We start from the raw sequence: 24,050 nt of genomic DNA, 5'->3' as shown, positions 1-24,050 counted from the left end.
TTAGCTTTGAAATGAGCTTTAATTTGTTTGTTTTCTGTAAGTGCGTTTACCGACGTAAACAGAGCAGGTTAAAGAGATTTCCAGGGGAGAGCAGAGTATTGCTGGTATGTTGGTTTTAATTCAAAAAAGAAAGAGAAAGGCTCCCTGGTGACACCCCTCTGACCTGGTGACCTGGTCCTGACTGCCGTCTCTCCGGGAACTTGAGCTGCTGAAACAGCAGTGGGCGACGACGGCAGTTGAAAACCCACCCAGACTGCTCTGCAGCCAGGCCCCGCAGGCCACCCTGAGCTCTTGGCACAGGAAGGGTGTGTGTGTGTTCCTGATAGATCACCTGGGCCTGCCATTGTGAATCAAAGACGGAATCACCTCCTGACACTACGGATCTGGAAAAATAAAAATCTCTAGAAAGAACGTCCAATTTGGAGACGACGGGAGGAGGAGGAGCGGGCACCCCCGCGGAGGGTGGGCCGAGTGGAGACGGTGTTTGAGTGGGGCCCCCGAGGCACACACGTGACCCCTCGGTGCTCAGGTGGGGGCTGCGGGAGAGACCTACCGGCCCAGCCCGAGGCCCGGTTGGACCAAGAGGCCAAACCTGGCTGTAAACAGGAAAGGCCACGCCATGCTTCTTTCCTCAGGATTTCCTTAATTTGTGCTTCCCTTTGGTTTGACAGTTAAAATGAGATGGGATGAGGGGAATGGGGCGGGGGTGGGGATAATGGTTTCTGTCCCTTGTCCAGAAACTCAGAGAAGAGGTGACAAAGGGCATTGGATGTGCAGGGCAGGTGCTTCCTGGCCTGACGTGGGTCATTGCGCTCAGCGTGCGGAGCCGGGCGCTCCGGGAGTGATCGCCAGCCTCTGGGGGGCCTCGCTTCTGCCGCAGGGGGACATGGATGGTGGACGGGCTTCCCAGTGGGGCTCTGGCTGTCGAGGCCCGGAGGTGGCGACCTGCTGCGTGGCCTGCCACTGGTGGCCACACCACGACTCCATCTCTCTCTCTCTAGTTACACACGGTGTGGAACCATTCAGCGGACGTCGCAGGAAAGACAGCAGGTTCTTTTCACTCATTCCATCTCCAGAGTTGAAAAAGAGCAGTTGCTAAAATAAACGATTTCTCGATTGTGTTCTGGTGGCCGTGGGCCCAGTGGCCGCGGCGTGGCGGGGGGTGCTGGAGGGGGGAGGGCCCCGGCTGAGTGAGGGGCTCACTCAGGACAGGCACAGTCAGCTGGGCCGAGCGAGGCTCAGAGTAAGGCGGCACTCCTCACAGAAGAACACATCGGAAGAAGCTGCTCCTCTTCTGCTGGTCCGGGGTGATTTTGACTCCTTGGTTGCTCCCCTGGGGGCTGTTGCCTTCCTGAAATCACAAGGGGTTTTCTGGGGTTACAGCCAAGCAACATGAGCTCTACGTCCCTTCATCAACCAGCCAGCGTATCCGTCACCTTCCAACCTACCGTCCACCCGTCTCCTTCCTTCCTTCCTTCCATCCAACCATCCATCCATCCCCTTCCATCCACCACCCACTCCCTCCCATCCATCATCCATATACCCCCTTCCTTCTTTCCATCTATCTCCTTCCAACCAATCATCCCAACCATCCCTGTTTATCATCCATCAATCCTTCCAGCTGTCCCCTCCAACTGACAACTCAAATTTCAAACACCCATACATCTGCTTTTCATCTACTAGCCGTTCATCGCTCCTTCTAACTGGGTATTCCTTTCATCACTCATCCATCCACCCACCCCCCCCTTTCCAACACCTTTCCAACCACTGACTGACCCACCTCACGCTCCTCTCCCCCATCTCCTTTTCCCAGTCACCCATCCTTCCCTCCTTTCCGTCTCCTATCAGAGAGGCAGCTGAGGGGCAGCGAAAGGCTCTGCCCCTTGGGATGTGGAGGTGCTGCATTCCAGGTCCCGCTGCCACTCACACCCACTGGCCTCCCTGTCCCTGTGCCAAGGCTCTGGCTCCCACCTCCCCCCATGGTTCACCCTCCGCCCTGCTGCAGGTGAGGCACGCCCTAAACTCGAGCCTTTCTGAAAACCCATCAGTGCTGCTGCCCAGCATTTGAAGCCTCTGATCTGGCCCCTGCCAGCCCAACATCTAAAATCCTATTTTTCCCGACATGTTTGGAAGGGTGCAGGTGCTGTTTCGTTGACTAATTTCTTCTCATCTTCCAGTTCTCAGGTAAAATCTGAATTTATTCAACAGTAACTGTTGAATGTTATAACAATGCCCAAGTTATACAATGTCCCATTTCAATTACATTTAAAAAAAAATAAAAAGACCAACAGGAGATGATCCGGGACTGCTACTCTGAACATAAACAAAGGTAGTAAGAACTGGACAGAATTTCACTGTTGGTGATTTGCAACTTAGTTAAAAAAAAAAAAAGAAATTACACAGATTATCGCTGAGCATCAGCATCTCATAATCTATGCCTTGGAAGGGGGCAACCAACAGGCTTGTTATGAAAAGCACAGGCAGGGACGTTCCTGGTGGGCCAGCGGTTAAGAATCCACCTTCCCATGCAGGGAACGTGGGTTTGATCCCTGGTAAGGGAACTAAGATCCCACATGCCATGGGACAACTAAGCCTGTATACTCCAGAGCTCACGCTTCGTATGAGAAGCCTACTTGCTGAAACTAGAGAAAGCCCACGTGCCACAACAAAGATCCGGCACAGCCGAAATAAAAAATAATAATCGTACAACAAAATAAAAAAATAAAAGCATAAGTGTTGTCATGATGCCCAGTGTAACTCCCAGTGGGCCCAACTGAGTCAGAATGATGGTTGAGAATCAAAATTTTATGGTTATATTGAAGAGAAAATTCTAAGAAAATTTTTCTCAAAGTGCGTTGGCTTACATAGACTGTTTCCTGTTTTGACTAAAGAGCTGCTACTCAGTCCATCATGTGCCCTGCAATTCAATTCAGAGCATCCTAGGATTAATGGCCAGATGTAGAAGGGGTCATAAAGAGAGCGCTTCAAGCTCTCGGATCAGACAACAGGAAGCATCGCTCGGCAGGGAAAGAATGGCTCCTGGAACAGAGGCCCTGGAGCAAGACTCACGACAGCATGTAGGTGCTAAACATGCCCAGAACACAGTTCAGCATTCAGACTCCACCAAGAAAGCACTAGTGATGCCGAAGGCTTGGGACTATGAAACTGCTCCTGTGGTAAACCAACAAGCTGGAAAGGAATGAAAGGGTGTATGGGGAGGGACTCAGGCAGGACCTTAGAAGTCTCAGAGCCCTGGGATGCACTGAAGGTTGCCACAACTTGCAGACTGAGGCAGGAAGGAAAAAGGCTATCAACCTGCCAGACTTGTCAGGATGGAAAACCAGCAGCTGTCAAGACACAAGCCTTGCTTGAGGGCCTTGCTACTGCGTAGACTGTGGTTCTAAGCCTGCCTGGCAGGTTTTCCTGCAGGAGGCCCTCCATCTTCCTGCGTGCTTGGCTCCTGAGAGGGGAGGAAAGGGCCCTGTGTCCCCAGCCAGCTGGTGGGCTTAGTGAGCAGTGGGTGCTACTGAGTAGCTCTGGGCCAGAGGAAAGATGAAGCTCATGACGCACTTCCCTCGTGGCACAGTACTACAAATCCGCCCGCCAGGGCAGGGGACATGGCTTCAATCTCCCATCTGGGAAGATCCCACATGCTGTGGAGCAACTAAGCCCGTGCACCACTACCGAGCCCGCTCGTTGCAACTACGGAAGCCCTCGAGCCTGGAGCCCGTGATCCACAAAAAGAGAAGCCCCCAACTGTAATGAGAAGCCAGTGCACCACAATTTAGAGTAGCCTCCGACTCTGCAACAAAGACCCAGTGCAGCCAAATAAATAATAAATAAAAACAACAAAAACAACTGTGTCATTCTTAAAAAAAAAAAAAGATGAAGCGGATGAGCAAGCTCAGGGTGGGTGCCCCTGCCCCACCTGCTAACTCGGCCCCACTTCCTAGGTGCAGTCCTCAGAAGCAGGGCCCTGCCCAGGGATGCATCACACCACTGGTGGCAATCCTGGCCAGTTCCAATAGGCACACCCACTCACCAATTTTTTATCCATTTTTGCTTTGATGTCTCTGGCGAGAGTGTAAAATGCCTGTGGAATAAGCACACAGTTAGCACCCTGGGAGTGGGAGGCAGATGGGGGCTGGCTGGTTCCTGGCCCCTGCCAAGCGATACGTGTGGCTCAACAGTGGAGCCGGGGAAGAGGGGTAATGGTGTTTAGGACAGAGACCCAGGCTTGGGGCTTACCCGTCCATCCCCATCTATCTCCTGTGGCTGCAGGGATACCCCCGCTCACCCAGACCACCACTTCCCCTAAGCCAATGACCCTGGGAGGTGAGATCACTGTTGACTGGTCAGACAGGAAACTGAGGCTTGGAGGGGGCCACGTTACTTGTCTCAAGGCAGCCAGTGGCTCACTGACTCCTCGAGCTCTAATCCTCGACCCCTGTGCTGTGTCTGCCTGCTCTGCCCTGCTTCTAACAGTCAGAGGCAGGGCAGAAAGACAAGTGGCTGGCTCCCTGGCCAAACAAGCTTCATTTTGGGTCACTGCCCCCAAAGGCCTGGTAGGTAGAGTCAAAGGTTCATCTTCCCAGGATGGGTGAAGGCTCGAGCTGACCTGACCCCAGGCTGCTGCTGGTCCCAGTCTCCTGACCATTTATTTCTTCCCTTCCCTCATCTGGGCAACACTTCCAAACCCTACTCTGGCACCAGCCCTGCCCCGGGCCTAATACAGGGACGAATCAGTCTTAGCACGTGCTGTTGAGGGGCTCTTGGTCTGGGGAGAGGCAGAGTCTCACTGAAGACACGTTGATGTGGTCAAGTTCTGCTGTGGAGAGGGTCTCGGGGTGCCAGGGATGCCCAAAGTGGTGGGCCTAAGGGCCTGGGGGATGGCACAGGCCTCCTGGGGGAGGGGCCGCATGGGCTGTCCCTGATGGGAAAGGGAAGGAGGGTGAGACCACGGTAAAGGCTTGGAGGAGGGCCCAGCCCAGGGGGCCAGGGACAGAGAGAGGTGGCCGAGGCCTGAGTCATGGGCGACACACACTGGCTGGGCCAGCTAGGGACGGCTTTCTGTGCCTCTTGTAGGTGGCTGAGGTCGGGAGTGGCGTGGAAGATCCATTCTGGTCAGAAGTGGCATAATGCAGCAGAAGGCAGGGGAGCTACAGGGCTGGTGGAGCGGAGAGGAAGGCCTGCCTGGGCCAAGTCTCGGCAGGGCTCCTGCTCTGGATAGGTGGGCGCTGTGAATGAAAGCGCGCATCTGGAGGCGGGCCTGGGTGCCGGCCGCTGGAGGACTCTCTGCGCCTCGGTCCCCCACCCACAAAACTGCGCCTGCTCCCCAGCGCGGCCTGAGAGCCAGTGAGATCGTGTCCCAGGTACCCAGCTGGGACTGGCCTCTGCTGGTGTCAGAACAAGGGGGCGACTCCCCAGACTGCTTGGGCCTTGCAAGGGGTCTGGCACGTGGTACTGCTCAAGGAGAACTTCACGGTCATCAGTCTAGAGGCCGCGGGAGCCTGTGGCCAGTCCCCGAGACAGCCTCCTTGGAGGGTGCTATCTGACCCTTGGCCCAAAGGGGCTGGTGCCGCGAGCCTGGGACTCACGTTCTCCACGTTGATGTTGGCCTTTGCGCTTGTCTCCATGAACTTGATTCCATAGTCCAGGGCCAGCTGGGAGGGAGGGAGGCACACATGTGAACATCAGCCGCTGGGTGCCCTGACTCCCACACAGCATGCTAAGTGGGTAACAGTGAGGGGGCCTACGCCCTCCAGCCCCCAGCGGAGAACAGGTGGTAAGCGTCCCTGGCAGGAGGGTCGCGGGGCCTGGCTCAAACCATGGCTCTGCTCTCTGCCCCTCTGGCCTCACGGGGACCCACACGATGCTGGGTGGGGGCAGCAGGGCACGCCAGGAAGCCCTCGCTGCTTTCAATCCTTAGGCTGAAGCCTGGCTAGGCACGTGCAGCCCACCTTCCCTTGCCATAGCACATGCCCACTGACATCCGACTCCACTGTGTGCCTTAGCTAAGCCTGGCATCCCGGGAGGGTGGGTCATCTTTGTTCATAAAGATGGTGAGGGATTCTCCCCTTCTAAAGCCTGCCCCCCCAACCCCATCGGGGGGCCCATCTGGGGCAGGGCAGGGCTGGCCTCCGTGCAGGGAACTCTAGACCCTGAGGTCCCTCTGCTCCACGAGGACCTGGCAGTGCCAGGCCCGTGCTGGTCACCACACCCACCTTTTCTCCCCGCTCCTTGGAAACTTGTCTCTTGTCGTTCACGTCGCACTTGTTCCCAAGGATCATCTTTTCCACGTCTGCAGAGGCATGCTGGGGAGGAGGGGCGGGGGGTGGGGGTGGGGTGAGGCAGACTGGACTGCAGGCCCGCTGCCAACCCGCGCCCAAGGTCAGAGCGGCGTGACCCGGACAGCTAGACACACCCTGAACACAGGGCAAGCTGAAGCTCAGAGAGGCCGAGGGGCCTGTCCCGTGTCTGAGAGCCAGTGCCAGGGCCAAGCGCAGGGTTCTGCCTGCCACCCCGACCAAGTGCACGCTTTCTGGAGGTCAAGGACGCCTTCTCTATGGGGTGCATCAACCAGGCTACCGTGCTTGTGCTTGGACTCCTGGCGGTGTCTGGCCTATGGGAGGCAAGTGAGGTTGGGGTCCTGACCCCTGCTCGCCTCTCTCCTTCCCTGGCTCCCGGGCTGGAGGCATCAGCCGCTGTTTTAGGACTGTCTGCCTAGCTCCAGCTCCCTTGTTTTGGGCTCCAGACACAAGCTGTGCCTGCGGTGGTCCTAGCCCTTGGCAGTCACCAGCCCTGGGTGCTCTGCCTTAAGGGCGTTTCCGTAACTCTGCCCTCATGCCTGAAAGGGCTTCCCTGGTAGCCCAGCTGGTGAAGAATCTGCCTGCAAAGCAGGAGACCCCGGTTCGATTCCTGGGTAGGGAAGATCCCTGGGGAAGGGACAGGCTGCCCACTCCAGTGTTCTTGGGCTTCCCTGGTGGCTCAAACCGTACAGAATCCGCCTGCAGAGTGGGAGACCTGCGTTCAATTCCTGGGCTGGGAAGATCCCCTGAAGGGAACGGCTACTTACTCCAGAATTCTGGCCTGGAGAATTCCATGGACAGAGGAGCCAGGCAGGCTATAGTCCATGGGGTCGCAAAGAGTCAGACATGACTGAGTGACTTTCACTTTCACTTCATGCCTGAAAATGGTTCCTTCTTCCATCTCTCCTCTACACCCCACAGTGGGCCTCATTTCCTGAAGGATTAGGCCATGAGAGGCCCTTAGAGATACACCAGTGTGCAAACTATTACAGGAGGATTTCAAAAGGTCCCTAAAGCACAGGAAATGGAAAGTTATCCAGACCCACAATAGTTTCTCAAGGAGGGAAAAAAAGGGTGGGCTGACTTCATGGTCACTTGCTTTAAATCAGAGACATCAGAAAAACAGAGGAGGGTCTGAATCTCAGCTCTGCCACCCACTGACAGTGTAGCTTTTCACCACTCTGATCCTCGGTCTCCCTTTTAGTGTTATAAATGAAGTGATAATGTTTCTTATCTTTAAAAGGTGGGTCAAAGGTGACTAAAGCAGACAGAACCTTTGTGTTCTCAAAAATATAGTTCTTTTTCAAAAAGCGTGTGCGCTTTTTCATTCGCGCAAAGAACGGGTTTAACATTATTACTTCAGATAAATAAGTAAATACACTTTTTTTTAAAAAAGAAAAGGTTCTTCTTGCTGTAGCTTAGATCTGGCTTCAGAAAAATGCTCTCTGCTGCTCCCAAATGTCCTACTAACTGGAAGGCTCTCTTGCCCACTGGCCGGAACGGAGAACTTCCAGAGACTGGTGTGAGGGCCCCTCCTGCCAGCACACATGGGGTCCTCAGCCCAGAGCACCTGTCCACAGGTGCCGACCGTGCTGGGACCTTCAGCCCTAGCTTCACAGGTGGATGAAGTTCTCAGATCGGAAGCCTCACCCGGTGAGTCATCAAAAGCCACAAGTTTGTCAATGGGGGAGGCTTTGGGGGTGAGGGCAAGCTCTTTGGAGAGCAGGAAGATGACCACTCTGGTTTTGGGACCGGTGGGGCGGGAAGGGGGGCCTATGGTTCTCTTCCCTTGGGGTTCAAGGTCTCCTCCCATGGGCTGCTGCGGGGCCAGCACGGTTGGCCTGAGCATGGGTCCCTCCTCCCAGCTCACAGCCCGCTCTGTGGCAGCTCAAAGTCCGGCCTGACATGCCCTCACCACACCCTCCAAGTACAAAGGTCACACCACTTGGAGACCCTTCCTTCTTTAGAAAGCAGAATGCTCACAGAGCCTGGGTCTCCTTCTTCCATGATCTCGAGGTTGCCCAAAACAGACAGCCCAGCTGGTGGAATGGCCTCTCGGGGCTGCTCTGTGACAAAGCCACGCGTGGGTGGTTTCCAGGGTTGACTGTGTGAATTCCCGTCCCTCTTTGTTCCTAGCGAGTTACTTCGAGGTGCCTCTGTGCTCAGGGATCTCACGGGTAAACCAGGGCGCTCCTGGAGACTTACCTCTTCAATGTTCCGAATCCAGTTCCGGATGTTATCAAAGGACTTCTCGTTGGTGATGTCGTAGACCAGCATGATGCCCTGAGCAGGGGGAGACAGACACACAGGCTCTGGACAAGCTGCGAGCTCTCTCGGGGGGAGGACCCAGCAAGCCGGGCAGAAGAGACCCCAACAGGACACCCTCCTGGACCCTTCCTTCTGCTGAGCTCCGGCACCAGCCTCTCCCTGGTGGCCCAGGCTCTAGTCCTGTTCCTTGGCCACCGACGTGACCCTTCCTCCAGAAGGCCAGACACTACTACCCTCATGCTTACAGAGGAGCCCTGCAGGCAGGAGAAACACAAGCCCACCTGCCTTGGCAGCCAGTGAGGTCCCAGTGGCTGGCCTCCCAACCTCGCCTCCTGCAGCCCCTGCTCTACAGACTGTGCTCTGTACTCCCGATGCCCACCGTGCTCCCCCTCTTGCCACCCTTGGCGATGCTCGGCCTCTTCCACACCCACTCACCCCGCACCCTGCCGAGTCTTCTCCTAGACTCAGCCAGGGCTGCCTCCTCTGCTCATCCCAGCATCACCCCTCATCTGGTGCCCACCATGAGCTGGGCACTGTAACAGGGTCTTCCTGAGACCCACAGGCTTGGGCTGGGTGCCCCACTGTCCCCACTGTGAGAATGGGGACCCTGAGGCTGCAAGTGGGGGTGGGGGGAGGGGGGCTAGGGCCCTCTCTCCAGACACACAAGAAAGTAAAGGACACAACTGGCGTCTAAGCCTAGGGGGACAAACCCTGATGCCCATGTGCCTTCCGGCAACCCCATCATTATTGGGCTGGCTTCAGGCCCTGAGGCAGGCAACGCTGAGGCCTCTGTGGTTCTGTAACCGACGTGTGAGCCACTGGGAGATGGTCCATGGGTTCTGAAACAGCTGCAAAGTGAACCCGCCTCTGCTTGAGCCTACAATCTGCCATTGCTGAGAAGGACAAATACCCCACTTGATAAAAGAGGAAACTGAAGTACAGAGAGAGGTGGCCTTTACGATTCCAACCCAGCTCTGATGGAGCTGATGACAGGAACTCCCTGAACCCTCCACAGGATCAAGCAGTGCTCAGGACCACCCTGTGACGGGACCCCTGCGGCCCTGGACATCCCCACAGGGCACGTGGAAAGCCAGCCCACAACAGGATATCCGGCCCCTGTGTGGCTCGGCCCCTGGGTTCCAAGGCACACGGCCCCAGCTGTCCTGCCGAGGCCCAGCTCACTCCATTCCCTCACCTTACATGCTTCCTTGGGGGGTCAGAATCTGCCTGCGATGCAACGTAGGGGCATGGGTTTGATCCCTGGGCCAGGAATATTCCCTGGAGAAGGAAATGGCACCCCACTCCAGTATTCCTGCCTGGAGAATCCCATGGACAGAGGAGCCTGGTGGGCTACAGCCCATGGGATTGCAGAGTCAGACACAACTTAGTAACTAAACAACCACTTGCTCCAGGGGCCTAAACCCTCTGTTCAGAAGCTCTGGTGCTGGCCAAGATGTCTCTAAGGCCGCCTGAATTTGCAGAGTAAGAACGCGGGCCATGTGTGCTGGGCAGATAACCACAGGGCGAGGCTGTGACAAAACCACAGAGAGGGCAAGCAAGCCGCTGCAATTCCCAATCCCCGTTGTGAGTGTGGGGCTACGTAAGTGGCCGTATAGCCCGCCACAGCCACGACTTCTCAAAAGTGCCACCTGGGAACCCTGACTCAGTGGTCTCTCGTGGAGACTAAATGGAGATTGCCGACAGAAGACTTGGAGGAGCTTTTGGTGGCTGTGATATGTGCCACGCTCCAGCCAAGGGGAGCGTGAGAAGAAGACTCTGGCGAGTGGACACTCTGAATCGAGCATCACTGGGGCCTCTACCCACGGGGCAAGAAACCCCACAGGCCTGGGAGGCCTGTCTGCCCCTCTATTCAGGGGCTGGCCGCTCCTATGGCCTAGGGCTCTGCTGCCACCCCTGCTAGGTTGGTGCCATGGTGCAAGGTTCCAAGGCCCCAGCTTTTCACCTGCAGGGGCTTAGCGGGGGGGGGGGGGCAGCCGGGGGTATGAATACAACTCTATCAGGAAGGCACAGGAGGCCCTGGAAAGCAACTGTTGTTGCTCCATCATGTGTGATTCTTTGCGACACCATGGACTGCAACCCGCCAGGCTCTTCTGTCCATGGGATTTCCCAGGCAAGACCTGCTTACATCCCCACCGAAGGTCAAAGTCTTCCGTGTAAGAAGTGGGTTGCCATTTCCTTCTCCAGGGGATCTTCCCGACCAAGGGCTCGAACCTGCGTCTCCTACATGGGCAGGTGGATTCTTTACCGCTAAGTCACCAGGGAAACCCAAAACACAGGATCACTCTATCTCTGGTCCTCCCTGAAGCTCCCCCCAAGGCTCCAAGTCAGCATCTTCCTGGCCTGTTAGGGCACAGCTCCCCAGATCTGACTGCAAGCTTACAACTGGACATCGGATGTCCGATGCTCCCCAAACTTTGGACCCAAGGGTCTAGTGCCACAAGGACAAAGCAAAGGTGATGATGGGGCTGCAGCGGTGGCAGCGTTCCCCGCCCTATCCTTTACGGTCAGCCCTGGCTATACAAGGCTCTGGGGCACCGGAAGTGCGGCAGGCGGGACTGAGGGCCTGGGTCACCAACGTTAACAGATTTAGATTCAAATGGCCACACCCAGCTGGCAGCTTCCGTATGCGTTAGCGTAGGTCTGGGAGGACGTGGTCACCTTGGAACTGGACAGGATCTCACAGATGGCTCAGTGCTGCCTCGTCGGGAGCTCGCTGAGGACGTGAGGGTTGGGAAGAGCCAGTCACTCATTACCAGCCCAGATATTTATGTTCTGTGTGAATTTAAGCAGAGCCTGAAATGGTGCCGAGCCTCAGGCTCCTCATCTGTAAAATGGGGACGATCATGGCACTTACACTCAGGGGTTTATGGTCAAGATCTAGGGCCCCTGCCAGCTGCAGAGAAGGGTTTGGCGAATGGGGCAAGTGGATGGTGGGTGGGGGTATTATTTCAGCCCAGAGAGGGACAGGGTCTGCCTGAGGCCACACAGCAAAAGCTCCCCCAGGACCCAAGTGCCCCAAGACCTCGCTGTACCACAGCACAGCAAGGTGAGGGGAAAATTAGTAAATTAATTTTAATGAGGAGCACTAAGGTTGCAACCCACATGATTGAGTTTCTATTATGTTCAGATGCTGTGTGGGATGTTCTAAATACTTAATGCTTCTATTCATTGCTGCTGTCTGCCAGCACTTCCCAAGCTCCTAGCACCCTCAGTTTAGTCCCAGGCACTGGGCATGTGCTGGGGACCCAGAGGCAGCCCAGCCCTCTTGGAGCTTTCGGCCTAGTGGAGGAAACAGGTCTAAGCAGCTGATTGATGGGGTGAGCTGGAGCTGGAAACGGGGAACTGGCCATCTATGCTCACAACTGCCTGGGACATTCCTGTTCTCTATACTACTTTCCAAGTAAGGAGAACGTGCTCAGAGAGCGACCCAGGTGGCTGAGTAGGTCTTGGGGACCTTCCTCCCACTCCCCGCAGCCCCTGGGCACCCTGCTTTGTATATACTCCTCACAGGTGCGGGACCTGTTTGGGGATCATGAGGACAGGACCCTGGCCCAGGACAGGTTGCCCTCTGCATCTGATTTGGGCCTGGCCTGGAGAAGGTGCTTGGTGAAAATATTTGACGGATGAAGAGTGAGTCCCCCCAATCGCCTCATCCCGCCTCAGGCCCAGGAAGCAGATATAACAGACAACAACCCAGAGCAAGTCAGCTCCTGGAAGATCTTCAAGTTTTCGGTAGCAAATTCCACAGAGACTGACGCGGGCCACGTGAGCGCTCCTCAGCGTTGGGGCATGCCAGCTCCGATTTACCTGACCTCACCTGGAAGAACCGGCTTCCTGTGTCTTCCTTCACTCCTGGGGAATTAGGTTTCCTTGAACCCTGCATTGTCTCTGGAGCTGGAAGGGGATGCATGGACAAGGGGGTGGAGGTGGGGCACAGAGCCTTTTCCTAAAACTAACCTGGGACCAAGGACCCCAGAGGAGCCAGACCACGGGCTCTTCAGAAACTTCCAGGTGTCAGTGTCTAAGGACGAGATGTTCATTTGACTTGAAAAAAAAAAAAGCCCCAAACCCCACGCAAACCAATACATACCATTGCACCCCTGTAGTAGGCCGTTGTGATCGTCCGAAACCGTTCCTGACCAGCTGTGTCCCTAACGATGAGAAGGCGAAGAAGGGATATTAGTGGTGATGCAGAACAAGAACAATCGTCACAGTGAGAACGAGGGGCATTTACCCAGGATGGACAGCTTTCTCATGGGCCATCATCTCCTGATTCATTACTCTGCTGCGGGGCACTGGCCCCCATTAGAGAAAGAAACCACGGCCAGGGCAGCTGTCTGACGTCTCCTGGCTGGGGATGTGGCAGAATGACTCCTCTTCCATACCCTGTCTTCCTGGGGATTTCCCCCAGGGTTTCTGGGCCACAGAAGAGCCAAGGTTGGATGGTATTATCTGTGAAAATCTGGGGCCAAGTGTGTGGAAGGGGCTGGTCAGGTGGCAGGCGGACACAGCCCTTGTTGGTGGGCTGAGTTAGGGGAGCCCTGAGAAGCTCAGGAAGCAGCTCCCTGCTCACCATCTTGGTGGAGACCCCAGGGAAAGGCCTTCCTTGTGGGTACGGTGGCGACACCCGGGTCAGATATGCCCCTGCCCAGCCCAGCTCCTGGCACGGAGGGTATTCAGTATTCTGTTTGAAGGTGACAACTGGCCAGTGGCAGAGCCAGAGCAAGACCACAGCTTTTGTCTCTGGGCCCAGGGCTCCTCCTGCGACCCTGCACCACCCTCTGCTCAGGGCTCAGCATGTCTGGACCAGACAGACACACCTGGTTTGGGGCCATGCTGACTTTTGGCCGCCAACAGCAGGTGACGCTAGCAGTTACGATCGGTTATTTTATGACTGTTCTAGAGGAGTTTTAAGAGTCGTTAACCCCACTGTGACCGCTAAGAGCAGAAGCAGGAGGGGGGGAGGAGAAGAAAGCAAAGCTCCTGCTTGCTGGTTTAGTGTCCCTTTGAACTTGGGCCTCCAACGTGTTGTAAAATAGAGGAACTTGAACGGCCTGTAACTTACGAGGCGGCCAGAGACTGGCTGCCTCCTGAGCTCAGGAGGATCAGTTAGGCCACACTCAGATTTCAGTTCTGAAGTCGGGCTCAGAGGTGGAGACTCCTGAAGTTGAGGGGACCCGCTAGGCGGGTGGGGCAGCACTCAGCATCTGAGACTTGAGCTGGGGAGAAGAGCTGTAGGGAGGGGGCTCCGCAGCCCATCTCACAGCCCCCATCCCACACACAGGCACGTGCCTGGATTGGAAGGACCGAGTTGCCCTCCCCAATGTGACCTCTGTGTGGTTCAGGGTTTGCGTTTCCCCTGCGAGTGATGGGGCTGCAGGCTGAGGCCCTCCTACATCTGACCACCTGAGCCCAGCCTTGCTAGGGTGGTGGCCTACAGACCACAATCCATGACGGGGACTCACAAATTCTGATTTTATGGAGCACAGGAAGTCAGTCCCAGGTGAGCCGAACAGACACAGATCTCACTGTTGGGCCTGGCCTCAGCTCATTTTCGGTTCTGGGGTTTCAGGTCTGTGTGTTAGGAAGTGAGGCCCGGGTGTCCCCAGGAGAGAAAAGAGGAAGTGATGTTAGGCCTCCCTCATCAAGCTGATGGGCTCATGGAGAGGCCGGGCAGAGGTATCCTGCTATTTTGGTGGCCTTCACTGCTGCCACGAGGGTTCTCTGTGAGCTCAAGGGAAGCGGGCTGCTCTGAGGTGCAGTGTGTGCCCACATGTGAACTGGGTCTGGTGGCTATGTCCTCAGAGGGGGTGGACACCGACTCTAAGCCCCACCAACCAGCAGAGCACCGTTCCTGGGGCTTCTGTTGGCTCCTCCTTTCTTTTTCTGGCCATATACCTGGGGATATGGGGCCTCCCTAGTGGCTCAGATGGGAAAGAATCTGCCTGCAATGCAGGAGACGTGGGTTCAACCCTGGGTCGGGAAGATCCCCTGGAGAAGGGAATGGCAACCCACTCCAGTATTCTTCTGGAGAATTTCACGGACAGAGAAGCCTCATGGGCAGTAGTCCACGGGGTCGCAAAGAGTCAGACACGACTGAGCGACTAACACGCACATCTCTGGGCATGTGGGATCTTGGTCCCCTGACCAGGGATCGAGCCCATGCCCCATGCAGTGGAAGTGTGGTCTTGACCACTGGACCGCGGGGAAGTCCCTTCACCTGGGGCTTCTGAAGAAGGCCCAAAGTGTTTGGGCTAGGCACAAAGAGATGAGGGCCACGGTCGGGGGGCCGTGGGGTTGGGGTGGGTGGGTGGCGGGGAGCCAGGGGCTTCTAGCTCAAAGCACTTGCTGGCGGAGGGGCTGATGAAAGCCACAATGCTTACCATATCTGTAGCTTAATTCTCTTGCCATCGAGCTCTATGGTCCTAATTTTAAAGTCAATTCCTGAAAGAAAAGAAAAAAGGCACATCACCGTCAGCCTCTTTCCCAAGCTGCATCTATGGCAGGTGCGGCCAGCCTGTGCAGAAACAGCTGCCATGGTCTCGGGGGCCCCTGCTGGCGCTTGGGCATACAGGATCTCTAAACCCCTCAAACAAATCTGGAGGCGCCTGGTGAACTTTCTCCTCTCACAGAACGGGAGGCTGAGGCTCAGAGGACAGAATGGAGCTGCACAGAAGGAAGCTGGCAAGGCGCAGGGCTGGCGGGCAAACCCAGACAGCTCAGGTGCCAGCGCCTTGCTCTCTTCCCTTCCCTGGTCAGCGGCCTCATGGAGTGGGTGCCACCCGTACTTGGCCCTCCGAGCACACGGGCGCTGGGCCCGAGGTGTGCCTGATGCAGATGAAGTGCTGGCATTTACTCGTGTACTTCCTTCCCTGTGAGTGGCCCCCACCTGCCTGCCTGTTAGCCTGACAAAACCTGCTGAAAGGGCCCCTCCCAAGAAGCCTTCTTGACCCTGCCCTCCTTCTCTCCCACCCTCCAGCCCTAGGCCCCTTTCCCCAGCATCAGGGCGACCTCTCAGCCTTCTTAACTGCCCTCCAGGCTCTCCCACCACTGTTCCCTCAATCCCCTCCCTAGCTTCCCAAACACACACTCAACCATGTCACTGAGCTAACCTCGGCTCCAAACCTTCCAGTGTGTTCACCAGCACATGAGTGGATAAACAAAACGTAGTCCGTCCCTACAGAGGAATATTACTCAGCCATAAAAAGGAATGGAGCCCTGACACACGCTGCTATGCAGATGAACTTTGGAAATATGACAGTGAATGAGAGAAGCCAGACAGGAAAGGTCACGTAGTATATAATTCCAGTCGTACGAAACATCCAGAAAAGGCAAATCCGGAGCAACGGAAAGGAGACTACTGGTTGCCCAGAGGTGTGGGGGAATAAGATTGACCAGGGGGTGTGGGCTGTCTTTCTGTCATAATGAAAATGTTCTTAAATTGACTGTGATGATGGCTGTACAACTCTGTAAATGGGTCTGAAGCCACTGACTTAAACACTTTAAAAGGGTGAGTTGAATTATATGTCAATAAAACTTTTTTTTTTTTTGGCCATGCCGTATGACGTGCAGAATCTCAGTTTCCCGACCAGGGACTGAAATCAGCCACAGCAACGAAAGCCTGGGATCCTAACCACCAGGCCACCAGGGAACTCCCCATAACAAGACTGTTTAAAACTTTCCCCCAACACCTTTCAGTGGCCTCCCACTGACTCCTTGGCCCCAGAATAAAGTGAAAACAGTTCCCCAAGTGCTCTAACCTGGCCCCCTCAGCACCCATGGCTCTCAGCCTCCTCTCTGGCCACACCACCCAAGCATGTCTCAGCCTCAGGGCTTTTAGGTTTGCTCTTTTCCCTCCTGGAATGTTCTTTCATCCCATGGCCACCTGGCTCCCCTCTCTCTTCACTCAGGTCTCTGTTCCAGTCACCTCCTCGAGGAGCCTGCCTAACCATCCTCTCTCCTCCAACCTGCTTCCTCTTCTTCATGTATTATCCTTCACATTGTTTATTCACTCCATGAAGCTAGGAGCAAAACGTGATGATCTGAATGGCCTGTGTGGAGGAGTAACAGCTAAGTGCAGTCTTTGCCCCTAAGAGTTGGTTCTAAATCTCTACCTGTGGGGATTTCCCTGGTGTCCTGTGGCTGAGACTCTGCACTCCCAATGCAGGGGACCCAGGTTCAATCTCTGGTCAGGGAACTAGATCCCACACACAGCAACTAAGAGTTCACATGCCGCAATTAAGCCCCGGTACACCCCAATCAATCAATATATATATATTTTTTTAATCTCCACCTGTGAACCTTTGAGACTGAGGCCTGGCTTAACCCCTTAGAACCTAGGGTTCATGTGCGTGTGCTCAGCTGTTCAGTTGGGGTCGGACTCTTTTTGACCCCATGGACTGTAGTCTGCTAGAATACCTCTTAGGGATTCTCCAGGCAAGAATACAGGAGTGGGTTACTATTTTTTTCTCCAGGGAATCTTCCTGACTCAGAGACTGAAGGTGGGTCTCTTGCGTCTCCTGCACTGGCAGGCGCATTCTTTAACCACTGAGCTACCTGGGAAGCCTAGAACCCCACAGGGGAATGCTAATTCCATCCTTGCCTGCCTTAGGAGCTGTCCTGTGGACGAGAGGGAAGGTAAGCCTGCATCTGAATACTGGCCTTTAGAACATAAGCTCCAGGAGGGCAGGTGCTCTTTTATTTTATTCATGATTGCATCTCCAGTGACCAAGTACAGCAGGGGTTGAGTACGTATTTGCTAGAAGCTGATCACCCAGTCCTGCACACAAACTCTGACTGCAGGCCTAGTTAGTTAACAGTTCTGCTTCCTCCTGATCCATCCAAGTCACCCCTCCAGCTCCTACACTTAGCCAGATGCCTGGTGTGCAGCAGGCAGTGGGGAAAAGATGGCTGCATGAAAATAAATGAAGAGCAACAGATCTACGTGGTCCTGCGTGGTTTGGCAAGCACTTTCAAGTACATCATCCACCTCCCTGAAGGAATGAATGAATGGGGTTCTAAGGAGAAGCCAGGGGTTGAGCCAGGCTGAGGAGAGCTAACTCCAGGAGCCACAGGGCCAAGTTCACACCACAAATGATCGATGGAGCTTATGAGAGCAGGCTTTGGCAAAATGTAACCTGGGCAGAAAATGAACAGCCACTTAATCCCCAATCTATAAAGAAAATACAGAGGTACGCTCAGTGCCAATCGCCTCTATGCATTAGGCTGTATTTCAGGACTAAGCCACATGCAAGTGGCTTCTTAAAGCATTCTTAAAGTCTTCCGAAAACATCCCCTGCTCCTGTTATACATGTGCGCGTGCGTGCCTGCGTGCGTGTGTGCCTGTGTGTGAGTTGCTCAGTGTGTCCAGTTCTTTGCGACCCTATGGACTGTAGCCCTCCAGGCTCCTGTGTTCACGGGATTCTCCAGGCAAGAATACTGGAGTGGGTTGCCATTCCCTTCTCCAGAGGACCTTCCCCATCCAGGGATCAAACCCAGGTCTCCTGCACTGAAGGCAGATTCTTTACGTTCTGAGCCACCAGCAAAGCCCACACACACGGGAATGTATGAAACCAAGAAGCACTGTCCAATCGACAGAACCCAAAGCACCACTCTATCTGCCTCTTGGGTTTTACTAACACACCAAGTTTAATTAGGAAGTGTAAACTTTACAAGGCCTAAGAGTTATGAGGCCATAACTTCAAGGTCATGGGGAATTAAATTTTCCTAGAAAACAGAGGCCAGCAGGAAGGCTACACATGTAATGAGGATCCCGGGGTTGGGGGGAGTGGCGGGATTCTGGGTTTAAGTGCCACGTCCACCGCCTTAGATGACCTTGCCCAAGTGACATCCTTACCTGTAAGTGGAGGCTGGCCTCCTCAGAGACTAGATTGGGTTTTCCCGTCAAGAATTAAGAAGCAAACAAAAAACTCAACCCCCAAATTCTCACTAGGAAGGTTGTGACTCTGGGAAACCGAGGTCTGGACTGAGTGCGAGCCACAGTCTACCAGGAGTGAATACCACTTCCTGATTGGTGGGGATGCAAAGGTAAAACCCCAAAGTTTGACCTTGGTGTTAGTGAAGGAGAGGAATCAGAAGGACCTGTGTCCAGGGAAGGATGCTGTCATGGGAGGAGACACTGTGCTTCCTCTAGATGGCCACTGACAGTGGTGAAAGCCCCCTGTTCATTGTACAGCTCTGATCCTCCACCATCCAGGTGCTGGCCAAAACAGAGACACCACTCCTAAACTGAATAAACAGGGCTCGGAGAGGTGAAGTGCTTGCATAAGGGCAAACAGCACCTGGACATCAGAATGACGAGTGCCAGTCCAATTCTCTTTCCATTTGGCATCTAAGAGTCTTGCAAAGTGCAGCTTTGGAAGAAGGCAAAGACGGAATCGGCAGCTCACTATGGGGATTAGGGAGATAAGGCACACATGGGTAAAGCAAAGCCCATTTCCTAGGTTTTTTCCCCCTGGGCTTAGTGATCTTTCTCCCAGTTCCCCACCCCACAGCAAGGCTGCATAGTTTACAGGCCATGGGCTTGATGGATGTTACTTTCAGGTCAAACCTTTTCATGTGGACAACGGTCATTTTTGTGGGGTGGGGAGAAGCCAGCTCCACTTTCATGGATGTCAGAACTGAGAAGCAACAACTCTGTTCCACCACAATGTGGGTTGGCCCCGCAGGCAAGGGCTGTTTTGCAAAGTGACAACCAGTGTCCTGGGCCGAGCGATAGGGAAGTCAGGGCTGTCAGTGGCAGCGGCTGATTTTGGTTTCTCACTGAAGCTTTTATCTGGCATCCGCCTCGAGATGACAGGTCCCAGAGCAGACAGCTATCAGTCGCCATTTCTGTCACCCTCGAGTGGGATGGAAGGCTGGGCATGGGCAGGGAAAGTCTCTGCACTCCCTCTCACCATTCCTTCTAGAAGAAATTCATCCCCGGGGGAAACAGGTCAGGGAGAGGGGTGCAACCCCTGAATATTCCAGAGGAAAGAAGAGGAGATATCTGGGTTGGAGTCCTGGCTTTGAGATGGATCAGCTGTGCTTCTCCTGGGGGTGAGTGCTCACATCTCTCTGGGATGGTTGAGCCTTGATTTCTGGGTTCAGACATAAAGTGAAAGTGAAGCCGCTCAGTCCTGTCCGGCTCTTTAAAACCCCATGGACTGTAGCCTATCAGGCTCCTCCGTCCATGGGATTTTCATACATATCTGGGAACAAATACCATCTTTGCCACCTGTAGACAGTGTGACCACAGGCAAGTCTAGTGTGCTCTGTGAGCCTCAAATTCCTCATCTGCGAAATGAACTAGTAACAGCACCTAATACAGAGCATTCGGAAGTGTGATAATGCACCATAAAGCGCCTGGCACACAGTAAATGCGTAATAAGGTCAGATGTCACTTGCTGCTGTCCTTTCCCCATGGACAAATTCTCCATGCCTGTTTCCAATTAGTAAGACGAGGGAACCAAAAACTGCTTCAAGGGATGCTGCAAAGACAGAACAAGACGACGGGGGCCAAGACCTCAACCAGGACATATACTCCCTGAGCAGGCTGAGGGTTGGAGCCTCAGTCTTCCCATCTGCAAAATGGGCACCTGGTCCCCACTCCCCCCCATGTCCGGGGAACCCCCAAACGATGATGCAGGCGACTGCTCTTTAACCCTCTGCCTCCCTTAGATCCTCTGAGATCCCTGGTCCATCCCGCCCGGCCGCTCCCTCAGCCCCAGCTCCTCAGGGGCGCGCCCGGCCCGGGCCTCTCGCGCCCCCGGCCGCTCCCCAGCCCCGCTACCTATGGTGGAGATGAAAGTGGAGTTGAAGGCGTCCTCGGAGAAGCGGAACAGGACACAGGTCTTCCCCACCCCCGAGTCCCCGATCAGCAGCAGCTTGAACAGGTAATCGTAGGTCTTCGCCATATTACACTCTCTCCCCGACGGGAAGTGCTGCTAGCGCCTCTCCACTGGCCGCTAGCCCCGTCCATCAGCGCCGATCCCGCCCCCGATTGGCTCCTGGCCCGACGCGCGTCACCGCGGCCGACGCCAGCCCCCGCACCCCCGCCCGCCTCGGGAAGACGTGGGGAAGGGGCGAACTGGGCGCAGAGCCGGAAGCGACCCAAACACGCCGCTCATTGGCCGGCGCTCAGGACAAGGCGGGCTGCGATTGGCCAGTGGTGAGACGTCAAGGAGCTTCAAATACGGACAGGGAGGAGGCGTGGCATCCCCTGTCCCCGCCTTCTTCCCTCGACTCTGGGGCGACCCCGCCCCACGATGGGATGGGGATAAGCCGGGAGCTTGGTCAACGGCTTCGCGCGCCCTCAAACCAGGGGCTGGTCTGGAGCTTGTGCGCACGCGCGCCGGGAGACCGTTGGTGCCAGCAGAGGGCGCACGCGCGTGGGGTCTCTGGCGCCCGAGCTCCAAGACCCGCGCAGCCTCAGTTGGTGCCCGGACAAGTGCTGGGAGGCATCGTGGCTGTGGTGGTGCGGTGTGGCGACGTCGGCGTCGTTCCAGGGGAGCCAAAGAGCAAAGGAGAACAGGGGCGCAGTGATAGTCGAAGCGAGGTCCCCTGGAGACCTGCTGAGGGACCTCGGCGCTGGCCAGGAGACCTACCTAGAGATACCCAAGCTGCGCCCTGAGGCCTGCAGGACTCCTCAGGACCGGCCCACAAACCTGTTTAGAAGTTATCCGAGTCTTACCCCGGAGCCTCGCCCGCGGCAAACCAGTCAGCCCTTTGAGGCGCACCTGGGGGCTTCGGAAACCTCTGAAGGAGTTAGTACAGTGTGAATTATAGGGAATACTTAACAGACGACGGCACCCCACTCCAGTACTCTTGCCTGGAAAATCCCATGGATGGAGGAGCCTGGGTAGGCTGCGGTCCTTGGGCTCGCAAAGAGTCGGACACGACTGAGCGACTTCACTTCCACTTTTCACTTCCATGCACTGGAGAAGGAAATGGCAACCCACTCCAGTCTTCTTGCCTGGAGAATCCCAGGGGCAAGGGAGCCTGATGGGCTGTCGTCTATGGGGTCACAGAGTCGGACACGACTGAAGTGACTTAGCAACAACAGGCGTTGGCTCTGTGCCTGCCAGTGTTGTCAGCGTTTACATAGTGTTTCATCCCCACCCCAACCCACTGAGGTAGGTATTATTGTCCTCCCCCCGTTTTATGATGAGGAAACCGAGGCCAAATAGGTTAAGTGACTTTCCCAGGGTCTTAACCAGGTAGGCTGGATTTTGAACTCAAAGGGACCAGCTTCAGAGGTTGAGGTCTTTTTTTTTTTTTTGGTCTGCACCATGTTGCTCAAACGGTAAAGAATCTGCCTGCAATGCGGGAGACCTTAGTTGGATCGCTGGCTGGGGAAGATCCCCTGGAGGAGGAAATAACAACCCACTCCAGTATTCTTGCCTGGAGAATCCTCGTGGACAGAGGAGCCTGGAGGGCTACAGTCCATGGGCTTGCACAGAGTTGACATGACTTAAGCAACTTACACACACACACACGCACATGTTGCGTGTGTATACCTTAGATCCCTGACCGGGTATGCCTCTGCAGTGGGAGTGCAGATTCTTACCCACTGGATCGCCAGGGAAGTCTGGAGGCTGAGGTCTTGATCATGACGTTTTCCTGCATCGTTGAGATGACCATACTACCACTTGCCAGGCTTCCCTGGTGGCTCCGAGGATAAAGCGTCTGCCTGCAATGCAGGAGACCCGGGTTCGATCCTTGGGTGAGAAGATCCCCTGGAGAAGGAAATGGCAACCCACTCCAGTATTCTTGCCTGGAGAATCCCATGGACGGAGGAGCCTGGCGGGCTACAGTCAACGGGGTCGCAGAGTCGGACACGATTAAGCGACTTCACTCACATACCACTTTGCATGGCCACCGCTAGGTGTCGCTCTAGGGGTATCATGCCTAGAGACTTGCCCGAGGAATTTATAAAGATGGTCCCTACCTCTTCCACCCACTGCAGCACATTTTTCTGCTAATCTCCCTATGGTTAGGAAGAGCTTCAGCCGGAGCTATCGGCCACTTCGCAGGTTTCTGACTGTGTTGTTTGCTACTATTGACCACATTCTCCGGTGGTCCTCTTCTTGGTACTGTTCCCATTTTATTTCCCAGTTTCTTTTTATTACCCACACCACCTCTTCTCTGGGTGCTGCTTCTCAGATTCCATTGCAGTATTTGGAGGGGTTTTTGCTTGTCTCTTAGATATTGCTGTTCCTCATGGTTCTCTCTCTGTTCTTGCTTCTGGGGTGATCTTATTCACTTCCTTGGCTCCTATTATCTCCATGCTGGATGATTTTCTAGCCCAGAGCTGAGCCATCCCTCCACGTCCCAACTACTTTTTGGGTACCTGCCTTTGTATCTGTTAAAGATACCTCAAACTCATCATATCCACAACTGAACTTGTCATCTTCTACTCATACTAGCTTGAGTTATCTTCTGAATGAGACCTAAGTTGCTTTGATACTTTTTCATCCTTCACAGCCTGGTTTTTAGAGGTTCTAAATGGCTCTTAAATCTTGTCCTTCTATCTCTGTTGCTTGTCAGATCACATCTCTCCACTAGTTTCCCCGATCATTGTCTAATCCAGATTCTGCCCTTCAGTGTGCTTAGTCTAAAACATTTATCGCGTATCCATCCACGGTCTATCGGCAGGATAAAGTCTTCACAATCTGGTCCTAACCTCACCTTCTGTCCCACTCACACTTCATGGGATTCGGTACTCCCCAAGAGCTGAGACAGGTCAGTTTAACAAACATTAGTTGTATTAAGTGCTGAGGCACCAGGATGACTAAAACGGTATTCTGAGATTAGATTACAGCCCAAAGGGGGAGGGGGGAGATGAGGAACTTCAATCTAGCAATGGTAGGGCACTTAGAGGACTGCATTATACTTCATTTGATCTACCAGCTTAACAAGCTCAGTGTCAGCGTGACTGTTGTTTTTGATTGTACTAGGTGACAAAAAAATTGTTTGCCTTAATGTCTTAAAGGCTTTCATTTCTCCTTTTGATTCCCTATTCTCCTTCCTCAAGATCATATCTTAGAGCAAATATCAAAGCAATTGAGGTAGTGAAACTGCAGTCATCTTTGACCTTTTCTTCTTTCAGTTCAGTTCAGTCGCTCAGTCGTGTCCGATTCTTTGCGACCCCATGAACCGCAGCACGCCAGGCCTCCCTGTCCATCACCAATTCCCGGAGTTCACCCAAACCCATGTCCATCGAGTCGGTGATGCCATCCAACCATCTCATCCTCTGTCGTCCCCTTCTCCTCCTGCCCTCAACCCCTCCCAGCATCAGAGTCTTTTCAAATGAGTCAGCTTTTCGCATCAGGTGGCCAAAGTATTGAAGTTTCAGCTTCAGCGTCAGTCCTTCCAATGAACACCCAGGACTGATCTTTAGGATGGACTGCTTGGATCTCCCTGCAGTCCAAGGGACTCTCAAGGGTCTTCTCC

The 24,050-nt window shown here is 54.6% G+C and overlaps 1 protein-coding gene across 1 annotated transcript; it reads right to left on the bottom strand.

The window, feature by feature from the left end:
- On the bottom strand, positions 1–20,758 carry RAB8A (RAB8A, member RAS oncogene family). The gene is made up of 8 exons (XM_040241042.1): positions 20,389–20,758; positions 14,981–15,041; positions 12,688–12,748; positions 8,514–8,591; positions 6,225–6,314; positions 5,598–5,663; positions 4,043–4,093; positions 1–1,351 (listed from the first exon to the last, which is right to left on the bottom strand). Exons 1-8 carry the CDS (start codon positions 20,510–20,512, stop codon positions 1,259–1,261), a joined length of 624 nt encoding a protein of 207 aa, XP_040096976.1. The 5' UTR covers positions 20,513–20,758; the 3' UTR covers positions 1–1,258.
- Between the last annotated feature and the right edge of the window lie 3,292 nt (positions 20,759–24,050).

The sequence above is a fragment of the Oryx dammah genome, unplaced genomic scaffold (assembly GCF_014754425.2).
Source record: "Oryx dammah isolate SB20612 unplaced genomic scaffold, SCBI_Odam_1.1 HiC_scaffold_5, whole genome shotgun sequence".
Classification (NCBI taxonomy): domain Eukaryota; kingdom Metazoa; phylum Chordata; class Mammalia; order Artiodactyla; family Bovidae; genus Oryx; species Oryx dammah.
The sequence above is the reverse complement of the archived record's forward strand: the minus strand, read 5'-3'. Positions and strand labels throughout refer to the sequence as shown.

Coding starts and splice junctions, on each gene's coding strand:
- RAB8A (XM_040241042.1), bottom strand. CDS start 20,512: ATGGCGAAGACCTACGATTACCTGTTCAAGCTGCTGCTGATCGGGGAC. Junction 15,042..20,388: donor CACTTTCATCTCCACCATAG/GTAGCGGGGCTG, acceptor CTTTTCTTTCAG/GAATTGACTTTAAAATTAGG. Junction 12,749..14,980: donor AGAATTAAGCTACAGATATG/GTAAGCATTGTG, acceptor TCTCATCGTTAG/GGACACAGCTGGTCAGGAAC.